Source organism: Eutrigla gurnardus, assembly GCF_963514095.1.
Source record: "Eutrigla gurnardus genome assembly, chromosome: 5".
Lineage (NCBI taxonomy): Eukaryota > Metazoa > Chordata > Actinopteri > Perciformes > Triglidae > Eutrigla > Eutrigla gurnardus.
Window position 1 is genome coordinate 21,524,924 of NC_139919.1, and position 18,064 is coordinate 21,542,987.

The following is an 18,064-nucleotide window of genomic DNA, read 5'->3' on the forward strand; positions in this document are numbered from 1 at the left end:
ACAGAATATTTGTGTTACTGATCAAATATTGTTTTATTCTGAGCATTCATTTGCGTATTTTAATCCACTTATATGTCATACATAACTTTGTTTAATAATTTAGTGCCAGATAAACAGATTATATAGAGGAATGATGTGTGGTCAATTAGCTAATGGCTGTTCCTTCTCTCTCTTTCTTCCTCTTTCTGCCTCTGCCTCTCTGTCTCTCCCCAGCTGATATCATCTCCACTGTTGAGTTCAATCACACCGGGAGAGCTCCTGGCCACAGGGGACAAGGGGGGCCGTGTGGTCATCTTTCAGAGGGAACCTGAGGTACACACGGTCCACACACAAATGTACCATATTTCATTCCAGCCACGAGAGCAGTGATGAACGCCGGGCCGTTCCTCTCCAACTTGTCAAGATTGATTGATAATAGTTGATACTCCTGATGTGTCAGGCAGTGTATCATTATAGCGTAGAGTCGGTGCAATGCTATTTCTTCACTTGGTTAGCTAGCTCCATCCCGGAGTGTTACATGTACCTCTTTTTCTTTCCCCAGAGCAAGAGTGAGCCATTCTCCCAGGGAGAGTACAATGTCTACAGCACCTTCCAGAGCCATGAGCCCGAGTTCGACTACCTTAAGAGTCTGGAGATCGAGGAGAAGATCAATAAGATCCGGTGGCTGCCTCAGCAGAACGCTGCACACTTCCTCCTCTCCACCAATGGTGAGAGACCTCACATACACATGCATCTTCAGTGAACTAGGAAGATAGTAGTAGTAGAAGTAGTGATGTGCTTGGTTGATATTTAGCAGGAAAACATTTTGCTTGAACCAGTCACGTCTGAGTTCTGGTTGTTTCTCTCTTAGCATGTGTTTGACAGAGTGAAGGGTATGGCATGGCGGTTGAAATGATGCTTAAATGGACAGTCACTGCTTGTGTTGGATCACATCTCTGTAGTGCGTTAGGAATATGTCTGCCTTGATAAGAGGTCCTATGATCAGTTTATATTCTGAGTTTATGGCTTTATTGGAAGATCTATAGATTTTCCCTGAGCACCCTGGTATTGATTTATTTAAGTACTACATTATTTATGATTGCGAGTATGAAAAATGCAAGACCCGCCTCAGCAGTTGGGCAGAGCTGGTGGTGGAGAACTAGCTGTCAGTTTTTCAATATAATACAGTCTTTCGATGTCTGTCAGTGTTGATAAAACAAAGCCTGGCTTTTTTGCTCATTTCTAGTTTCAGAGTCCGAGCTGTCTTTCAGAGCTGACGGCGTGGAGAGCGTGGATTATTTTCTCTATTAACTCATTCCTTTTGAGTGCTTGAGCTGATGTGTGTCTTCAAGCTTAAATACTAAAACAGCTCCTTTTTGAGATTTTAGGCGTTTGCTTTACCAATTTGTGATGAAATTCCATCCTAAACTCTGATATGTTTAATCCCATCTAATCTTATTTATTAATTTCTTATACTTACAGATGAATATGTTCTTATCTGATACTGGTCTTTTCTGATTCCCAGATAAGACCATTAAGTTGTGGAAGGTGAGTGAAAGAGACAAACGGCCGGAAGGTTACAACCTGAAGGATGAGGAGGGTCGCATCAAAGACATCTCCACCGTCACCTCCCTACAGGTAACATCCCTCTGTCTGTCCGTCTGTCTCTCTATCTGTCCGTCTGTCTCTTGCAGACACTGAAAAATTAATAAACGCAGTAGGCTGTGCTGCATAACTGGGTCAGTGGGTGCAGATGTGTTTGCATGTGCAAAAATGGGTCACTGGAACAATGGTACATGTGTGCATGTGGGAGTGAGGGCGGAGAAGCCCTCCTTTTCCAGCTGTATAACACAGTAACAAAACATCTGTACTACTATTTGTGCTGACATTTGGTAATCTGCACTCAGAGTGTGTGTGTGTGCGTGTGTGTGTGTGTGAAATGTGTCCTTCTTTGTAGAAGCCTGACAATACAGTGATGTATGCGCTGCATGCAAATAAGGACGCACATTTAAGCCGTGTGTAAAAATGTAAATCATGTCGAGAAATTGAGTTTTAATGCAAATGCCAAGATATGAAAATACAGCCAATTGGGTTTCATTTATTCACTGAACTGGCACTTGATCTTGCTATCAAGTGAGCAAGTTATGGTTCCAGAAATATTTTATTATTGATATTAAAGGAGTTTAATATATATATTTAAATATGAATTCATGATATAATAGCATTATTTAAATGTAATGTAATCTGTTTGTATCATGACCATTTTTCTTCTCCTAATCGGCTATGTGGTGTTATTTCTGTCTTTTAAGGTGCCGGTGTTGATGCCGATGGACCTGATGGTGGAGGTGAGCCCGCGCCGAGTGTTTGCAAACGCCCACACCTACCACGTCAACTCCATCTCAGTCAACTCCGACTATGAAACCTACATGTCAGCCGACGACCTGCGGATCAACCTCTGGCATCTGGACATCACCGACCGCAGCTTCAGTATCCTTTTTGTGGGGTGTGTAGCGTGCTTTCATAGTGAGAAAGTGGAGAAAACAGAAACATCATCACACATTCACAAACACATAAATGCAGGATTGGATTTACTGAAGCCCCCCCCAACACACACACACACACACTCGCACAGGAAACTCCCACGTCGCAAATCCTACTTTGTTGTATAAAGAAACAGTGTGTTGGGGGAGGGGAATATTATTCTTGGGGAGTGAAAATCTAGCTTAATGAATAATTCAAATAGTGCATAAATATTTCAGCCCCTTTCTGAGTTCTAATCCAGCTCAATAGGACACAGTTCAGACCATGGCCCAGACAGGATTTATTATATTACAATTCATCTGAATATGGAATTACTTATTCTCCCAACAATCCCCCCAAGACGTATTTAAATTGGTTTTATTTCTTCTGTGAGTTATTGGAATGGTTATGTATATATTTACATACACGTATGTTTTTATCTTGTATGTATATCACCTGTGTGGGATTCCACATGAATTCAAACACAAATGTAATTAGTTTTCAGTCAGTTAGGGAGTAGAAATGATGAAAGAATGAATGAATGAATGTGTACGTACAGCAGGGTTGACTGGTTCGGGCTAAAGCCAACTGCAGGCCCTGAAAACTTGACTCTCTTTGTTGTTTTCCTGAGTGACGCTCCCTCTTAGACATCGTGGACATCAAGCCAGCCAACATGGAGGATCTGACGGAGGTGATCACAGCGGCTGAGTTTCACCCCCACCACTGTAACCTGTTTGTCTACAGCAGCAGCAAAGGCACCCTGCGCCTCTGTGACATGAGAGACGCAGCACTGTGTGACAAACACTCCAAATGTGAGTAAACCTGCTGAGAGCTGGCATGAAGACACAAACATTACTTTTTGTTTTTACCCTCCTGAAGCCAACATGTGTGAGTCTGCTAGTTTTGCACGTTTTTAGATGAACGTCCTACCTCTCAGTGAGCCAGACATTTTTTTATTTTTTTAAATGAATGGACATTTTGTACAGTTTCCACGATGATGACTCATAATAACTTTGGTCATCTTCTTATTTTTCTTCCAGTGTGACATTTGGTTGTTTTGAAGGAAATATGGAGATGAATTGCCTTGAAAGTTGCTCCACTTATTCATGGTCCCTGCAGGACAAATTGTAAATACTTTGGGATCCCCTGACTTGTCATTTAGCTTATGTAAATAAACCTGCAGAGACTTGCTTAATTTACCTAATCCATCACAGTGAATTATCATTATGAGGTTGCTTTATTTATGAATGGCGATGTAGTTGAGAGTGTGGATTTCTGTGGTGGTAATTTGACACGAAACACTGTATCAGATGCTAATCAACTGAAACCTGAGGCATGTTAATTGATAATAAATCAAAGGTAAAGAAGTTTGTTTTCCTCGCAGTTCAAGAGCACAATGTGTCCATTAGTTCGCCATTCAAGAATATGTATTTCCAATGCAGTTCTATTAATATAGAACTGAGTTAGTGTACCCATAAATCTGCTGAAAGGGTAAAAATTACATTTTCTCTCATGCATTAGATTTATGGTCTCCCAACTCTCTTTTTTTCGTTTTTTCTTTTTGTCTACTTCCAACTTGAAATGGCCAGTTTCCAGTGTGCTTAATAACTCTGACCAGTATGAGTCATTGGTCCAGTAAACTGTAAATTGTGTTCAACGAGCGGCAAGGGATTTTTATTTGTTATAAATAAATGCACGTATTTATTCGGTTTCTCTCTTTGAAGTATCTGATTGTGTGCTGATGTTTACACACAAGAGTATTAAGACAACGACTCATCTGAAAGACATAAAGACACACACACCATCATCATGCCATACACTGTGTTTCTGCCTGCTATCTGGCTAAACAGCACCTCTCTCCCCCTTATTCCCTTCCTGCTCTCTCCAGTGTTCGAGGAGCCCGAGGACCCCAGCGCCCGCTCCTTCTTCTCTGAGATCATCTCCTCCGTGTCGGACGTCAAGTTCAGCCACAGCGGTCGCTACCTGCTCACCAGAGACTACCTGACTGCTAAAGTCTGGGACCTCAACATGGAGAGCAAGCCCCTGGAGACGTACCAGGTGTGTGACCGCATGAGAAAAACATGAGGGCGTATTAAAATGCAAAAAACATGAGAATTCATATTTTCTCTCAGGCTCAGCTTCCTTCTGGTAAGGAGTCAAGTGACTCTGTATAAGGTGATTCCACTCGGTGGAGTCAGTCTAGCTTTATTCTTGCTTCAGTCATTCAACATTCAGTCATAGCCAACAGCGTTTATAACCTAAAAGTTCTCATTATCACCCTCATGCCAACACCACATGCTTCTGCCATAAAGAGTCCATTTGTTTTCCTTAAATCATTCTGTTTTTAATACATAAACTAACATCGTAAATCACAAAAATTACACCTACATGAAGACAAACAAACCAATGCACCACACCTTTATACAAAAAGAAAGGTACATTTAACATTATAGAGATTTTGGGTTGATTTGGTGGGATTCATTCTTCAAGGCCAGTCCAGTGTTGCTGCTCAGATCCTTTGAGCAGAGATTCTTCTCCCAAACAGTAAAGAAGAGTAGTTTGTTTTAAATGTTCTTTTCCTTAACGCATGTGTTTGTGACTGAAATCTGCTCGGTGACATACCGTTCCTGAAAGAAGGCATTGTCATTCTGGAAATGTGAATAATTGGAGAGAAATTAATTAATCACAGGGATGATGGTTGTCTCTCACAGCACTTGCTGATCATTCAATTTTTTTTTTCAAAACCTTTTAAGGATAATTGGATTGATTACGAGCCAGAGAATGCACTTGTTCTTCTTGTCGGTGCAGAATCACCAGAAACTGGCCAAAGTTTTTTAATTTTAATTTTAATCTGTAGATGCATGGGATCGTGTGTTTGGCAGATAAATATGTGTGAGAACAGTACATTTTCATTTTGCTTTGTGTGTGGGATAGAGATGAAGTAGGCTTGACATGCTGTTGAAAGTATACAAAACTAAGTTGCCTACTAATTTTTTAGAACTACATTTTTCTTTTATGTTTGCATCTATCTTACACCCACACTCAATTTGTCTCCCGTTATTGTTTAGTGCTTTCTATAAGCCACACCAGCTTCTGTTTATGCATTCATGTTCAGTGGAAGTATTTATCAACTCCCCTTGTCAGTGTGTGTTTAGTATTCCTGCCGTGTGTGTTTGTGTGTCTGCCTGATGTGTGAGGGCCTATGAGGCAGTCAGGAGTGGGAGGCCAAGACGCACTGGAGCTATTTATAGTCCGAGCCTCCGCTCATAAAGTGAAACAGGAAGGAGGGATACCTTACACAGTGCCCGACACCTAGATCTGCAATGCAGCATGGAGAGGGACGAAGGGCGGGTAGAGAGGGAGAAGAGGGGTAGGGGTTTGGGAGGGAGTGTGAGGTTGGTGTGATGAGTAGTGGAGACAAGAGTTTGTAAGTGAGACGATGAGAACGAGTGATGGCAGAGGTTCACTGGAGTAAACTGAGGGGAGAAGAGAGAAACAGCTTTTATTTTGGTAAATGTACACTGTTTTTCCTCCTGGAACATGACAAATGTGCACTCTGCAAGATGCCCATGCAAGATGAGGCGCTACACTCAGAGATCTTGCTGACTGGAAAGAGGGACTATATATTCAACCTCAGCTGACACCGTATCATTTCACACTGAGCAGAAAGACCCACAGGGGAAAACCAAAATGTCACCTGGTTTGATGTACAACCATGGGCCGACCTCAGCTTGACTATTTATTGATCGCCAGGCGACTATCGACTGCTGACTTTATGCAGAATATGAAAACGGGGGGTCTTAATGCAGAGCACGGCGACTGAAGGAAGGTGGAGATTTCAGCCCCTTGCATCACACTGCTGACACAGGCGGGTACGATGAAGGCACAAGGGAAAAGCATTATTAGTCAGTGAGTGTGTGTGTGTGTGTGTGTGTGTGTGTGTGTGTGTGTGTGTGTGTGTGTGTGTGTGTGTGTGTGTGTGTGTGTGTGTGTGTGTGTGTGTGTGTGTGTGTGTGTGTGTGTGTGTGTGTGTGTGTGTGTGTTCACATGTGTGTCTCCATTATCATGCCCTCGGTGGGTTTGGATTTTAATGGGTTTACTGATATGGAAAAGGAGTTTAGATTAAAATGTACTCTTGGCCCTCGTATTGCTCAGGGTTGGTGTCTCATTACAGTTGCCTTCAGGGAGGTTTGTGTTACAACTTGCACATTAAATGTGTTTGGTATCTGCCTCGTGCGTGTGTCTGTGTGTGTGTGTGTGCTCCCTCTATTCATAGTTAACATAGAGTGTCAATACCTGGGAGGGAATTATGTGTGTTGATTGGCTATAATCATACCTGTGTGTGTGTGTGTGTGTGTGTGTGTGTGTGTGTGTGTGTGTGTGTGTGTGTGTGTGTGTGTGTGTGTGTGTGTGTGTGTGTGTTTCTCCAGGTTCATGATTACCTACGCAGTAAGCTGTGTTCCCTTTATGAAAACGACTGCATCTTTGACAAGTTCGAGTGTGCCTGGAACGGCTCGGACAGGTACCTGACGTGTTTTGGTGTTCTTAGGCTTATGACAACTGAATGTCCCAAGATGAACTTGTAAGACTGGTGCCTTTGTGTATATATATATATAATACAATATATATATATATATATATATATATATATATATATATATATATATATATATATATATATATATATATATATATAATTATTTTTATTTTTTTTGTGGAGTGGTTTATAGGTTAATACATTATTGATCCAAATGAAATAAAGCATATTTTTCTGCTTAGTTACTCAAATATTGTACTTAAATACAATTGTGAGATACTTGTTCTATAAATGTATGCTACCTTATACCTCTACTCCACCACAGGTCACATGTTTAACCACATTACATGTGTTTAAAAGTCATAATAGTTAGTTTTAATTGACCTTCTCTTAAGGATGCATCATCACAGGTTAATTACTTAACAGTATACAAAGCAGTTGGGAAACATTGTACAGCATTAGTACTTTTCTTTTATATACTTTGAGTACATTTTTACAATAGTTTTCTACTTTTACTCAGAATGCTTTACTGGATATTTATGTAGGTCTGTATTGCTGAATACAGAAAACTTGAGAGTTGAGGTTAGTTTAGGAAGTTAAAGTCCAGACCACAGTAACTGATTCCTTCTCTCACCTTCTTCTTCTTCTCAGCGTGATCATGACCGGAGCCTACAACAACTTCTTCCGCATGTTCGACCGCAACACCAAGCGCGACGTGACCCTGGAAGCGTCGAGGGAGAGCAGCAAACCCCGCGCCGTCCTGAAGCCGAGGAGAGTCTGCGCCGCCGGCGGGAAGCGCCGGAAGGACGACATCAGCGTGGACAGCCTGGACTTCACCAAGAAGATCCTTCACACAGCCTGGCACCCGACCGAGAACATCATCGCCATCGCCGCCACCAACAATCTGTACATCTTCCAGGACAAACTCAACTCTGAGTTGCATTAATGAAGGGACGTCGGCGGTCGCTACAAATGAGTTTACACCTGAACACCCAGCTTTGTCGGAATGTACACATTGTCGGACATACACATACACACGAATATGCCTAGCACGCACACGATCAGAAAACACAAACGCATCTAGGTCTACTCGTCCACACGCTCCCTCACCTCCTCCCCAGCCTCCCAGAACTGAAAGGACCTAGAAAGGGCTAGAAAGGGAACAAGCTGGATTACGCAACGGATTATGGATTGCAAAATTGTCCGAATTGTGGATTTCTTGATTGTTCCCTCTGGATTGTGCTCGATGGTGTGTCAATTGCTACAGCTCAGCCTCTGAGGGGGATGAACCCCTCCCTCCCAGACTGGAGAGACGTTTACATATTTGTCTTCTTTTTGTTTGTTTCCTTCTTCGGGCTCTTTTGCTTTCTCCACCTCCTCCTCCTCCTCTCCTTTCTGTATTTGTGTGCTCCAGCAAATTCTATTCTTAACCCGTGCCCACTGTTTTGTATAACTAAAACCCTTCGTGGTTGTCAACCAGTGGCACTGATGGAAAAAACGGGGCGTTTATGTAACCGGCTGTTTGTTTGATTTCAAATCCCCCACCTCTGTTTTTTCGTAACTTCTTCTTAAATGACGTGAGTGATGGTAATTATGATGACAACGACGATTTCAAATGATACACGTGATGTGCAAGGAGGAATTCTGGACCCCTCCCCCCCACCCCATGACCCAAGTGCACCTCTGAGCTTAACCGGACCCGCGTTCAGTGAGGTAAACCGTTTCCAGTCCTGCAGATAGAAGCAGAATGGTTACACCATGGTCCAATATGAGGACACACACTCATATCCGCTACACGGTGCGTTTCAGTCATTAATGTTGTCGCTGACCCTTCAACGTTTCTGATTGTTGGAATCTGCTTGTGGTCTGGGGCTACGTCGTGTGCTACTTTGCCGTTAAATATAACTCAAATCATGAAGGACAAAAAAAAAAAAATCATTTCAACAATCAAGCAAAAAAAGATGCTGCATGTAAAAAACAATTTAGCCTAGGTGTTTATAAATTGACTGACTGACTTGGCTGCCTTCTTAACCATTTAGACCCAGCTGTACAAAGGCTTCAGGGGCCCCCGAGGCCCCATACAGCACGAGTAACCATAGAGGACCGAGCTCTCCTACCTTTATTTGTGTCTCCGGACACGGAAAGCATGTTTACCAGTGTTCATACACTTACATGTCCATTTTGAATGAAGCCATCCAAGAATCGGTTTCTCCTCGACTGAAACCGAGAACCAAGAAGAATGGGGAATGTTTTCATTAACGTTGTTCTCTAATAGACAAAAAGACAAAAAAAGGGCCTAAATGGTGTGTGTATATACCAACTCTGTTTTTGACATGTATGAGGTTTTGTTTTTTTTAAACATCCTTAAACGGACCGCGGACTCGATCATCCGTATCGACGATTGCCTCCAAATATACAGCAGAGAGATGGTATTTAAGTATCCTCAGCCTTCCTCACTGGTTACTTTGCTGATGTGCAGAAGCTTTTATTTTTAGAAAACAGTTTATTCTTTTATTTCCTTTTTGTTTTGTCAATTCTACTCCACTACGTCCTGACCAAACTAATGTTGATTCACATATTTTGTGTTAATGTCTGTTGATGACAAAATTGTCACATGGACAGTTATAAATAATGTTAATATGTTTTTTTCTGAATAAAGATTTCAACGAAATTGCATCCAATGAGATTTACATGCGTGATTTTATTTCCCTTTCATTTTATACTGACAGTAATTGCCAGTGTCATTATGGAAATTTGCATGCTTCAATCTATTTGGGCCTATAAGGAGGGGGTTATCTTTATGGTCTGTGATACCAGTGAAGTCATGTGGTCTGAGGCACCATCTAGTGTCATCACATACTTATTGCACTTACCATACATTTCACACACAAGACATCTCTCTCCCCTGCTGTACTGACAGCGAACTAGATCGATTTTTCACATTTTAAAAAAATCTTGCTTGTATCTGAGCACTCTTGTTCCTCCCAAATGAATCACATTCAGACTTTTCCACAGTGGACATTTTGAATTGTCAGCAGCAGGAAAAGCACTGGAACTGATTATATTGAACCTGCAATAATTTATTTCTTGGCCACTTGGGGGCAGCAGAAACGAGCTAACACAGCAATGATATATCATCTTGGACATAAATATTTTCGAACTCATTGTGTCTTTAAGAGATGTGATTTTGATCCCTACACAAGGACTGAGGTCCTGTCTACTACCCTTATCTTAAAAACAGCGGCTTAAAAAAACCCCCAAAAACTTTGAGTTTAACTTGCAGCCACTAGGTGGTGCTGATACTTTTTTGTTTAATGAAAGCCTGATTGCTTGCCCTTTGAACCCTGATGGAGGCCATCTTGTTTCCTTGCACTCCTGGGTAGATACCACATTGTGGAGCTGCAGCAGAAGCAGCATCTCCATCTATCTTCTTTTTGAATCACCAATCAAGTGTTTGTTGTCTGTAAGTACAGTTTTTATAAGATGCCTATATTTGCATTAATGTTTATATTTTATATAAGATTGGGTCTCTTCATAGTTCTCCATGTAACCAGTTCCGTTAGCAGCGTTCACGTAGCTAAATTGATAGCCAGATTTATGGGTATTATGAGGCATTTAATACATGATGGAAATGTATAATAACTCGGCTCATCATGCATATTGTTTACTTTATTTACAGGACTGAATATCTTTTGGACTAACAAAATAAGACATTTAATGACATGGACTTTTTCACTATTTTCTGAAATTTTATTGACCAAATCGTTAGTAAAAATAATTGTTAATCGCAGCCTTAGTCCTGGTATTAACGCTCCTTTGAATTTAAGTGTCACTAAGCCATGACAATTGTCTTTTCCTTCTGTGTTTATGTCAAAATGGCCATTAAAATGTTGATCTTAAACAGTATGAGAAAAGAAATTGCACTTGCTTATAAATGCAGGCTTCATACCTTAAATAATGCAGTTAATGTTGAATAAAACAGCAACAAGCAAATGTTTGCACTATGTTTATGGGTCACAGTGAAGAAAACAGTAGTGACATCCTAACCTAAAACACAGCATCACTCAAGGACTGCAAATATTTAATATTTTAAATCTCTGCACAGCAGAGAGAAACCAGGAAGGAGGAGCAGCTAGAGAAGAGAACAGAGATCAACTTGGATAATAAAAACATGGATGCAGCTGGCGTTTTAAAGGTTAAGGATTAAAGACGTGATTTTATCCATTCTCTTCCAAATTATTTTTCAAACCGAGACCATATCTTATAAGGCACTAAAAATAATTTCACAATCCAATGACATACTGCACATTCAGTATTCTGTCTAATGTTAAATGCTTAAAGTTTGTCAGCAAAGGAAACCCTAACATAACACAAGTTATCATCAGAAACTTGAACGATGAGCGCTCACTTCAACGAGGACACTTTTAAATGAAAATACTGATGATTTTGGCAACAAATAATTGATTTAACGTACATAAACGTTCAGCACACATAGTGTTTCTACAACGAACAAACAAAATCACAATAACTTAAAGAGACTGCTGCTGAAGTGCAGCTTAAATAAGATGCAATGCACAACTGACCACAGCGGAGGAGGTTTTGATTGTATCTTTTACCTGTAAGGCAGTAAATGTCTTTCTCTAAAAACATTATCTGTTTGTGTTTCTCCTTTTTTATATATATTTAATTATTTTTTATTTTATATTATGTTCTCACACATTTTGGCTCGAGAGCTATAAGAATGCAAACCACACATTTTGAGTATGTGTTCACCCTCTGACAGTGTTAAGCCGAGTGATGTACAATCATTAGTGTTCTTCAACTAGTATTATCGTTATCATACATCCAGAGGTGTGTTTTCCAGGTCTCTACCCCACCTCTTGTATCGCAGTCTCTATTTCCGTCTCCATGTGCTCGAGCTGAGCGGTCAGGAAGGGGTTGAAGAAGAAGTCAAATCCAAACTGCAGGGCGGTCTGGGCCGTGCGCCTCCAGTCGTGTTCGATCTTGTACTGCCTGCGGCTGGGCAAGCGGGCGTCGCCGCACGACAAGCAGTGGATGGCTTTCAGCTCAAACACGGGCCACTTGGAGCCTAGACGACCTTCCAGGATGGTGCTGAACTCCACCAGGCTTCCTGTATTTAGGAATAAAAGCATAGACTTGAACTCGTTGCTCGCCCGCAGGACGATGTCCTTCGTTGCGTCTTCGTCCTCTATGATGGTCCCGTTCCTGGTCTTCCTCTCCAGCGGCATGCCCATTGTGACTTCGAATTTGTAGCGATCGAAGCGCTTGATGTGACATTCATGCTTGGCCAGTTTTTTGAGTTTGCAGAGAGGATCTAACGCAGGAGGCGCCGGTGCAGGCAGAGGCTGGGGCTCGTTTTTCACCTCCTCACACAGAGGATACGGCTCACCGTACAGGCACCGCATCCAGTTCCCCACGAACACGGGCAGCAGGTTGATGACCGACTGCGGCCCGTTCTCGATGTCGGTCACGCGGACGTATTTGAAGCGTCCCGTCCACGTGACGCGGTGCCCTTCCAGATGAGAGCAGAGGATCTGCGTTTGGGCCATGTTGGCCTCTTTCCAGGCCAGAGGGCCACAGAGGCTGCTGTACTCGGGCCACGTCAGGGTGGAGTTGTAAACCTTCATGCCTTCAGACCGGTAGACGTACATCCAGCAGAAGAGCACCACCGCGCTGAGCCACACCAGGATGAGCTTCACGATGCTGCTCCGCGACAGGGACCGGAACACAGCGATGGGGTTGAGGCTGAAGCGGGTCCAAAGCCTCAGCACCACTGGCACGAAGCAAATTGTCAAGGTGACCACCATCTTGGTCACCTCCAGGGCGAGGAACCACTGCAGCAGCTGGATGATGAGCATCGCAGCCAGGCCTAGCGAGAGGACGGGCAGGGCAAACAGGAAGAGGAAGTAGCCGACGCACGTGCGGATCAATCCTATTGCAGTGGCGTTGTTAAGGAAGACCAAGCTGAGCTCACACCAGGTGAAGCAGACCATGTAGGGCACCAGGCACAGGTAGGAGCCCTTGAAGCCTCTCAGCTGGGCCATACGGAAGAGCAGATAGAACAGGTGTCCATAGAGCAGACATGGCACCCCCAGGTTCAACACCACGTTGTCCCCTAGAGGCAAGGTGATGAACGTCATCCCAAAGACCTTGAGGAACCAGGGGAAGGAGTCTGGCAGGAGGCGGGTGAGGGAGCACGCTCCGGAGAGGACCTCTGTGAGGAGGGCTTTACGGGCGAAGAGCTGAGCAGAGGCATGAAGGCTGAGGAAGGCGGTGACGGTGAAGAAGAGGGCGACAGCAGCCAACTCTGAGCAGGGGATCCAGGATTTATCAGCGACAGGGAAAGAGAAAACCACGAAGATCACGGACAGCAGGAAGTACCTGGAACACAGAGAGGGGACGTATTCATTTAGTTGCAGATGTCAGTTTAGCTTAATATTTGTATTAATATGTAAATTAATTTACTTTAATTTACTATTTATTTTTTGTATTAAACTTAAACTTAATTAGTTTTTAGTAAAGGTCAGGTTAAAGAAGTTAAATAATAACTTTGTTTGATTCAATTCAACAATTTTAGAAACAAATTGGCAAAAAACAACTGTATCTACAAGACAATGCTAAACATATATTTCTAATAAGAAAATAAGGAATAAATATGATATTAATATGTTGTCCACTTGGATTCTTGTAAGTTCTTACAGATAAGGCTCCAAGTGCGTCCATCCAAAGTTGGTCTCAGCCTGCTCCAGATCCAGACCGGGTTCAAAGTGAGTCAGCAGGTCTGTCAGGGCCCGAAAGTTTTCCCACGCTTTTGAATTCTGTTGAAAGATATGTGAATGAATTTCAGTTCATCTCCTAATAAAAGTGCATCTATAAAATAATACACAAAGAAAGTCGCTTCCATTAAAATTGGACAGGTTCGATAAGAAAACAATACAAGTGAGCTCTATGCATAGTTAGTCTTTAACAGCACTCACCTGAAATACCCGCAGTGTGCAGATGACCATGGAGAAGAATGAGAGGTAGAACACCAGCAGAGGGATGAGGAAGATGAAGAACTCTATAGTGAGGTTGGAGATGATAAAGAAAAAGATGAGTGCGTTGACGTGGTGCGTGGGGATCAGGGCGCTGAGCCACTGCATGCCGGCCCGCGACGCCCAGTCGATGAGGTGCTCCTTGATCTCCAGCAAAGCGAACAGAGGGAACTTCAGCAGCTGTGGGAACGACAGGAAAGGAGGGTCAGTCCCAAGAATGTATCGACAGCAGACATCAGTCACATCCTTTCAATCCTACCTTTTGGTGTAAGGGCAGTTCGTCGGGATTCTTCACCACTGAATCATCGCCGTCTTCATCATCATCGCCTCCCGCTGCAGCCATGACCGGCGAAGGTGCAACACCCTGAGCGTACTTCTTAGTCATCTCAACAAAGTCTTCCAGACCCACTTGGCATCTGGCTGCAAAGAGACACAGCAGACGTTAACCGAAATTTCAGCTGTGACTTGAATAAATACAGTCATTTACTCCCCTTGAACCTTCTCAAGGAATATACATGCTATACAACATGTTTTTAACCACACATACCTCCACTGGTGACCATAGTCTCCAGGACTCTCCTCTGTTTTTTGGCAGAGCTGTTGAGTGGGCCTGGGGACACTGGTTTGCCTGTAAATGGAGGAGGGATAATACAAGAGGATAAATCTCCTTAACATGCAACTAGTTTGTGTTTTGTTCTGCCTCTTTTAAAACAACACAAACCTGTACAATGTCGGTGTGTTAAAATTACAACGTGTCCCCTCCCGTACCTGGCTCTGTGTGGACGTGTTCGACATTCTCCAGCATTTCCGAAACGGCCACAGACTTCTTCCTCTCCGGGTTCAACTTCCAGTACATCAGCAGAGCCGCCTTCCTGACTCCTCTCTCAAAGCGCGTCTCGGTACACAACTTCTTCACCTCCTCAATGTTCTCCAGAGTGATGCCTGGAAAACAAAACGAGTCGAACCAATTCATAGCATCAAACCAATTGTGCTACTTTGCTAATAGCCATAGTTTGAGGGTAGCGGTGGAGGATTTTGGTACCTTTCCCGGAGCCTAAGCAGTGCTGCAGCTGTTTGACGGCGTCTCTGCGGCCTTGTTTAGCAGCCTGGACTAGCCAAGTGACCGCCGTGCAGTTGTTCAGCTCCTCATCTCTCTCTTCTGCCAGCGCCAGGAAGTAGCGGCCCATCTGGACAGACAGACAGACAGACAGACGAGGCAAGCGTTTCTGTGACTTAATTGACTTTCGACCTGTCCTTCCCGTCACTCTTGAATTAAAATCACATTATCATTGCTTGACCGATCTGTTCTGTGCCCACCATATGCTCATCAAAGTCAAAAGTGTTTGCAATATGTTCATCGACACTGACCTTGCTTTGTGCTTTAGCATCTCCTGACTTTGCTCTCTCCTCCAAATCCTCGAGACTGACCTCCTCCTCTGGCTCTTCTGACGGAAACAGAACACAGTCGGTCTCATGGGCCCTTAACGATCGGTACACGATATGTAACACGTTCTTAATAGAACCGCGTCTAACAAAATAAGTTTACTGCATAAAATGTGTGGCTGAGTTAGCAAAGTCGTTAAACCCCACACACAGACACACACACACACACACACACACACACACACACACACACACACACACACACACTTCCTGATCCCAGCTGTCTAATCTCAACACAGAGCAGTGAAGCCAGAGAGTATCAGTTACTTAAACTGCTGACCAAGCTGTTTCCATTTCCAGTTCATGTGTACAACTGAAAGAAATTATATGACTGTGGAAATTTAAAATACTTGAGTCTGCATATGGAAACTCCAGTTTGACGTGCCAGTCGAAGGCATGAGTGATCCTAAAGTGTCAGCATGAGTCAGATCCTTCCATCTCTCCTGATTAGAGCGTCCCTCTGAACCGTTTTTACTTTAATTATCATCTTTTGGCTAACGAGTGCCTACAGCGTATGCAAAATGTGTCTACTTCCTGTAAAACGAAGGTGTCACATACATGGTGTAATGCATATTAGGAAAAAGAGATGAGTAACTTCCATCTGATGCCCCTCAATGTGCTGGCTCATTGCCCAACGCTCCAAGGCCCTAAAATAACAACTACTACTAACTTCCCTGATATAATGCACACACTAACACAGTGATGCAATCTGTCTTCCATTTTTTATTTAATTTACTACATAATAATTATCTTAACACGTGGTAGAGAGCATGTATTTTTCAGGAAACAGGACTGAGCATGAGTCCATACTTTGGTCCATATCAAATGACTGAGTTAGATTTCACACCTTCCAATAATACTCCATAATAATACATCTAGACGTCACAGCAAAGCCCTGCAACAGAATTAAATGTGATATTCCCAAAGCAGCAAACGGATCTACTTTGTGAACTTTTCACGCAGAAGTTGGTTCGTGAGCACTAACGACGAGTTGAAATGGTCTGAAAAGACGGGGTGAGACAGGGTGCGAGATGCTGTTTTACATGTGGTAAATGTCTATAGATGTCATGGAGATAAACCAGTACACACAGCAAACTGGGAGTGTTGAGTAGAGAACATACAAAAGATAGTGAAGTAAATATCTTGTGATTAAAAGTGCAGAAGCTCCGCGCTCAGGGTTTCACACTCACCTGCATCCGGTGTGGGAGGAGGCTGTGGAGCCCTGGCAGCAGCTCCACCAGCTCTCAATCCAGGGGTGGGATTCCCCGTAGAGGCTGCATTAAGCTGAGATCTGCCCACCTGAGAGGGGCTCCTGATGGGCTGGTGGAGAGGGGAGGCAGGCGGTGTGGACAGGGAGGAGAAACGGGGGGAAAGACCTGGAGAAGTCCGATGGGAGGCAGTGGAGGGAGAGGATGAGGGTGCGGATAGAGGCGTTGACACGGTGAGTTTCGGCTTCGGCTGCTCCGAGGTCAGTGTGGTTGTGGTAGAAGACGAGCTGGAAGAGGAAGGGTCTGGCCTAAGGGGGGAAGGAGTAGGGGGGCTGGGTTTTGGTGTGGTTGGGTTCCCGGTCAGTGATGGTTCCATGGCTGAAAAACGTACCAGACAACTCATCAGTCAAAAGGAAAATTCTCCGGTTTAAACACAATGATGTTTCAAGAGTATCTAGAGATAGCAGCTGTAGTGTACAGCAGCAGAGTGTGGAGTGACAGTTTCTGCACTGAAACCTGTGGTGGAGTTACAGCTGTTACCACAGGTCAAAGGTCACTTCCTCTCTTCCTTTCAACATGCACCCTCCACTCACTCAGCTCTCATTACTGAGACTGCAGCACACAAGCAGTTCACTGAATCTCCTCTCCACCAACATTGGTCGGTGAAATAATACAGAAATATCAAAGTGTTATTGACATCCCTGTTTGGCATTTGTGTATCAATATAATGATTGTGATTCTGCAGTAAGAAAAAGGACCAAGATCAGAAAGTGAAGATCTTACACCAAACATCTCAAACATATGACAACATAAGAGTCATCAGGCTGGAGATGTAATACCCTAATCCATTTTAAATTAATGGTTAGGATCCATGTTGTTTAGCTTGTGTAAAACTTTCTGTCATGTGGTCTTCAGTCTATTTAAGAGATTATCGAGTGAGCGCTGAGCAGCTATATTGAGAAGCGTCCACCCCCCTGGAAACCCCCCACGGTAGGCAAGAAGAGGGTCCATCGAAACTCATTTAACCAGTTTAGTGGCCATGCAGACATTTTATATACAGTGACACGCTTTATGTAACTGGCATATATGATGGTGAAATATGTAGCGGATAGATAACCTGTGGGTTTTATAGCTAATGCTAACATGTAACTACTGTAGGCTCACCTACACCACGAACACGGCCTCTTTTCAATCCTCCAAGTGAAAAGGCCTCGATAAATATCTCAGTTGCGTTGCTATTCTGTGTCCCCAGTCATTCTTCCCTTTCTTTTCTTGGTAAAATCACCCTGTCAGTTCGTCGGCTCTCTGTGGTCAAACTCACA

At 43.2% G+C, this 18,064-nt stretch overlaps 2 protein-coding genes across 3 annotated transcripts in view; one reads left to right on the top strand and one right to left on the bottom strand.

Moving 5' to 3' along the window:
• Positions 1–9,717, top strand: part of LOC311014005 (serine/threonine-protein phosphatase 2A 55 kDa regulatory subunit B gamma isoform-like) — an 18,841-nt gene extending 9,124 nt beyond the window's left edge. Inside the window, 9 exon segments of the mRNA XM_084010354.1 lie at positions 214–248; positions 250–312; positions 542–707; positions 1,505–1,617; positions 2,289–2,466; positions 3,147–3,311; positions 4,388–4,557; positions 6,930–7,021; positions 7,688–9,717. Of these exon segments, the coding sequence (XP_083866480.1) occupies positions 214–248; positions 250–312; positions 542–707; positions 1,505–1,617; positions 2,289–2,466; positions 3,147–3,311; positions 4,388–4,557; positions 6,930–7,021; positions 7,688–7,982 (1,277 nt within the window). The 3' untranslated portion in view covers positions 7,983–9,717.
• Positions 9,718–11,016: 1,299 nt separating this feature from the next.
• On the bottom strand, positions 11,017–18,043 carry wfs1b (Wolfram syndrome 1b (wolframin)). 2 transcript variants are annotated; one of them, XM_084009263.1, is made up of 10 exons: positions 17,907–18,043; positions 16,725–17,120; positions 15,460–15,533; positions 15,134–15,278; positions 14,860–15,033; positions 14,639–14,719; positions 14,351–14,511; positions 14,035–14,271; positions 13,757–13,875; positions 11,017–13,438 (listed from the first exon to the last, which is right to left on the bottom strand). In XM_084009263.1, exons 2-10 carry the CDS (start codon positions 17,116–17,118, stop codon positions 11,905–11,907), a joined length of 2,919 nt encoding a protein of 972 aa, XP_083865389.1. In that variant the 5' UTR covers positions 17,119–17,120; positions 17,907–18,043; the 3' UTR covers positions 11,017–11,904. The 2 variants fall into 2 exon arrangements, with proteins under 2 accessions (XP_083865389.1, XP_083865388.1); XM_084009262.1 differs by having other exon boundaries at positions 15,460–15,536.
• Positions 18,044–18,064: the final 21 nt, after the last annotated feature.